General features: G+C 40.8%; 1 protein-coding gene across 1 annotated transcript in view; it reads left to right on the forward strand.

Moving 5' to 3' along the window:
* ddb1 (damage-specific DNA binding protein 1) overlaps nt 1-4,919 on the forward strand; it is an 82,260-nt gene that overhangs the window by 62,722 nt on the left and 14,619 nt on the right. The window contains exons 22-24 of the mRNA XM_008296942.1: nt 1,045-1,215; nt 3,963-4,072; nt 4,562-4,731. Of these exons, the coding sequence (XP_008295164.1) occupies nt 1,045-1,215; nt 3,963-4,072; nt 4,562-4,731 (451 nt within the window). The remainder of the gene's footprint in view (nt 1-1,044; nt 1,216-3,962; nt 4,073-4,561; nt 4,732-4,919) is intronic.

The raw sequence follows: 4,919 nt of genomic DNA on the forward strand, positions 1-4,919 counted from the left end.
ATTGCCACATAATTTATCTTTTATTTTATTTATTTTTTGTCTTTAAAATTCTACTTTTATTTTATTATTTTTCTTTTATGGATGCATTTTTGATAAATATTGACTTTGTATTGCCACATAATTTATCTTTTAATTTATTTATTGTTTTTATTTCCACTTTTATTTTATCATTGTTTTATTGGTTTATTTTTAGAATTTGGCACCACTCTCACTGCTCCATAGGAAATGGTGTCAAAACTTTAAAGAAAATGAAAGATTTAATGAAAAGTGGGACATTCGTTAAAGAGCAGTCTTACGGCGCCGTATTTTATTTTTCTAGGAATCTGTTTATCACTTTTATATGAAAGAGTCTTTCTTTGGTAGATTCTTGTCCAAAAACAGCCAAATTCATTAATATTGCTGCTCACTGTGAGCTTTGGTGGAAAAATGTAAAACTAAACTAAACCAGAGGAGCTGATTCCAGCAGCAAGACGTCTAAAAGTCGTCTGAATGGTCTGAATTATGTCTGCTAGAGTAAGAACCGGGTCACACATTAGCAGGAACAAATCCTCTGAACTGTCTCTCATCTGGATCTGCACACCTGCTCAATCAATAAGCTGCAATAAACAAACAGCAACGTGAGCTTCAGAGGTGAATACGATGCTGTCTCAGAGTTAAAGGTTCTGCCCCCAGTGCTTCACACAGAAGGATTCAAATGAAAACCAGACAGAACATCAGAACAGAGACAGTAAACTAGAGAGTGTTTGAAATGCAGCAGGTGAGAAACAGCAAATAATCAGGAGGTGATGAAGACAAACGTCTGTTGGGACAGACTCGTCGTTGGCGGTTCGTCACCTCCGCCGCTCACCTGCAGCCTCGTTTTTTAGCATTTAGCCGGTGCAGGCGGCGTGGACGCCTAATTAGCCGTGAACTGCTCGTTAAGGTGGCAGCCAATGACTCAAAGCGCTAATCGGCACCTGAAGGAGCCGACGCACCTCATCAGACGCCGCTAACCGCTAATCGTCTGAGCGGACGCGACCTGACCTCTGGCCACTTCTGTTTCAGGTGCGACTGTACGAGTGGACGGCCGAGAAGGAGCTGAGGACCGAGTGCAACCACTACAACAACATCATGGCGCTGTACCTGAAGACCAAAGGGGACTTCATCCTGGTGGGGGACCTGATGAGGTCCGTGCTGCTGCTGGCCTACAAGCCCATGGAGGGCAACTTTGAGGAGGTGAGCTGTGAACAGAACCGTCTGGAGAGCAGAGACGTGGAGGTTTGGACTCGTCTGCTCCACGTCCACCAGCGTTTGTTTTACATTTTTAAAACTTGGTGTCGTTTTTCTTGTAATCCACGTTTGCACGTTTCAGCTTCCAGCCCTCTAAAGCTCCATAAGGAACTCATTTAATCTGGTTTGTTTAGATAAGGTCATTTGTTTTGCATGAGAATGTGCAGCCACTGTGTCAAAACATACAATAAATAAAAGATAAAACCAATAAGGGCACAAACAGCTTCAGGATTTATCAGTTTATTGATTAGCGGTTAATTAGCCTGAATTAGCTCCACGGCTAGAAATGAAAACGGCAAACCCACATTTAGTCAAAATGAACTGAACAAACGAGGACCAGCACCTTTAAAACGTTTTAAATAACTCATTTAATCTGGTTTATTTAGCTAGGTTCAGTTGTTTTGCATGAAAATGTGCAAAACAAATAATAAATAAAAGATTCATAAAGTCAATAACAGCTTTTAGTAAAAGTTCAGTTGGCTTTTTTGACATTTTACATTTTTAATTAATCATAAATCCACAGTTTCTAAATTCCAGGAGGAGCTGATATTTTTTAAAATAATAATATAAATAAATGTAATTTTTTTAACACAAAATGCTTCACAATACGCGTTAAAGTGTTTCAGAAAGGAAGAAAAACTCTGTTAGAACATAAAATAAAACATCAAATACAGGATTTAAAGTCTAAAATAAATGAAACAGGTTTGAGCAAAAGTAAATCCAGACACAGAATTTATTGGAACGTGGGACAAGAGAGAACAATCCTAACGAGCCTGTAACGAGCTTCACCCTCATTAAGTGGTTTTCAAGAATTTACAAAACGATGCAGCCTAAAGATGCGTCTGCTGATAAAACTGACTTAAAGAGGGTGAAAGCTTTTAGTATTTTAAATTAATTCCTTTGTAGGAACATGTTCTCACTTTGACTTAAAAGAGTCTTTTTTTGTACGTTCTGGTCCTAAACATCCAGATTAGTCGCTCACTTCTTTTACATTTTATCTTATTTTAAACCTGCAGCTGCTCTGAATCAAAACGGGTCGAGTCGGTGTCGACCCTCATCAAGGCGGCGGCTTCACTTTGACTGTCTTTAGCTCCTTTTTCATCCACGTTTGCGCGTCTGGAGCAGAAATGTTCTTTTTTCTCTCCGCTGACGTGCACCTCCCGGGCCTCTGATGAGAGCGCTGCTGAGATCGATTCTGGGTAGAAAGATGAAGAGATCCGATGACGAGTCATGCTCCCCGTCGGCTCTCGCTGTGGCGTCGGGTTAGACCTGTGTGGGAGGCCCAGAGGACCCAGTCTGCTCAGAACCAGCCTCCAGGGACTCGGGGCGCTGGGTTGGACGTAGTGTGGCCAAAGGGGCTTCAATCGATGGTTTCATAATTGGAAAAAATGACGAGAGACTCGGTTAGAACGACAGAAAATATAGAACAGAAGGGGAAGTGAAGTTCTCTTGTTTGTCATTTTTTGTTTTGTGTCTCATTTTTGTCATTTTATGTCATTTAATATCACTCTTTTGTCACTTTTTCTTGTTTTGTGTCTCATTTTTGTTTTGTTTGGCGATTTTTGTCTTGTTTTGTATCATTTAATATCACTTCTTTTGTCATTTTTCCTTGTTTCTTGTTTTATTTTTGCCATTTAGTGTCTTTTTTTTTCTTTTTTTTTGTGTTTTTGTCTTTTTTTTTGCCACGTTGTGTTATTTAGTGTCACTCTTTGTCATTTCATGTTGTTTCATATCTTTTTTTGGTCATTTTTTTGTCATTTAGTGTCTCTTTTTTCTTATTGCGTGTTTCGTTTTGCTTTTTTTTCATTTTGTCTCATTTTTGTCATTTAGTATTTCTTTTTTTCCAGTTTGTGTTCTTTCATGTCTCTTTTTGGTCATCTAGTTTCGCTTTTTTGTTGTTTTTTCTTGTTTCTTGTTTTGTTTTTGTCATTTAGTGTCTTTTTTTCACTTTTTTGTCATTTAGTATCATTTTTTAAAGTTTTCTTAGTATCTCTTTTTTGTCATTTTGTGTTGTTTCATATCTTTTTGTGTCATTTTGTGTCTCTTTTCTGTTAGGTGTTGTTTCGTATCTCTTTTTGTTGTTGTGTGTTGTTTTGTTATGTTGTGTCTCGTGACAGCTTTGTGTCTTTTTGGTCGTGAGTTTTTGCCAAATGTTTGAATGAGACACGTTGAATAATGTGATTATGGTTAAATATCAAGATTATTCAGGTTGGATTGGATTCGTTTTCTCAGCTGAGCCTTGGGTCACAGATGAATAGTTCAAGGACTGTAGGAAAGTTGACAATCCGACAATTTCTTCCATTTTTTTTTTTTTTTTTACTGTTTCTGCTTCTGGTTAATGCTGTAATTTGGGCTGTTTTCTTAACGATAACGTGCTCGTTAAACCTGCCAGTGGTTGTGGTTGTCCAGAGGGTTAACGAGCTCATGACAATCAACAGGTTTTATTCAGACATGTTAACGGTACTGAACGTGTCCTGATGCTCACACCAAACACGGTGATGGTTAAATTGTTTTTTGTCTTCGGGGGAGTTTGGAGACGCCGCCGCTCTCGTCCTTGTGCTCCGTATGTTTGGCGTCAGCACTTCTCTGCTCATAGATAATGCAGTATTTACTCTGAGACGTCAGCTCGGCCTGTTTCTGGGGTTTTTGTCTCTCTCCGTTGCTCACCGTTTCCCTGGTGTTGTTCTGGCCAGATCGCTCGAGACTTCAATCCCAACTGGATGAGCGCCGTGGAGATCCTGGACGACGACAACTTCCTGGGAGCCGAGAACGCCTTCAACCTGTTCGTCTGCCAGAAAGACAGGTGAGGAAAAGAGTTTCTGCACAGAAACCTTTTAAAGCTGCTGCAAACTTTCCACATCACCTCCTCTGACAGCAGCAATGTGGCGGCTGTTTTATGTGTTGCAGCTGCATCGCATTTGTTTTGGAAATCATTTCCTTGCTGAGCGAATCCACTGTTAGACAAATGTTTGCTTTAGAGAGAAGCCTGCCACCGCCGCCGCCGCCGCCGCTTGTTATCCGGCTAATACATCAGCTCGGACCTCTCGATGCTGTTGACCTTTATTTTTGTGCGGCGTCTCTTTGTGTGGCTGTTACTCATTACCCCTCGATCATCTGCTGACCTTTCCGCTGCTGCCCCTCTTGTTTTTCTTGAGCCTAATCGATCAAAATTTGCCCCCAACAATTTCTAGTTCTGGCTTTGACATGTTTTTCTCTTTGCCTTCACCTGCTGGCTGCTTCTCCCCCGTCCTCCTGTCATCGCTTAACCTCTCGCCTCTCTCTTTGCCTCCAGCGCCGCCACCACCGACGAGGAGCGGCAGCACCTCCAGGAGGTCGGCGTTTTCCACCTCGGGGAGTTCGTCAACGTCTTCTGCCACGGATCTCTGGTGCTGCAGAACCTGGGCGAGAGCTCCACGCCCACCCAGGGCTCGGTGCTGTTCGGCACCGTCAACGGCATGATCGGTAACCGAACGCTCACAGCAATGCATGTCGACCAGGAAATGTCTTTGTCTTTGCAATTTACAATTAAACTGGTAATTTTATTATTATACGTATTTATATATAAATACTGTAAATTATATGATTGCAGTTTGAAATAATATTATCTGCAAATTTATTTTTAATTTTCTTTATTTTTTAGCAAATGAGTT

The sequence above is a fragment of the Stegastes partitus genome, unplaced genomic scaffold (assembly GCF_000690725.1).
Source record: "Stegastes partitus isolate 25-593 unplaced genomic scaffold, Stegastes_partitus-1.0.2 Scaffold1170, whole genome shotgun sequence".
NCBI lineage: Eukaryota > Metazoa > Chordata > Actinopteri > Pomacentridae > Stegastes > Stegastes partitus.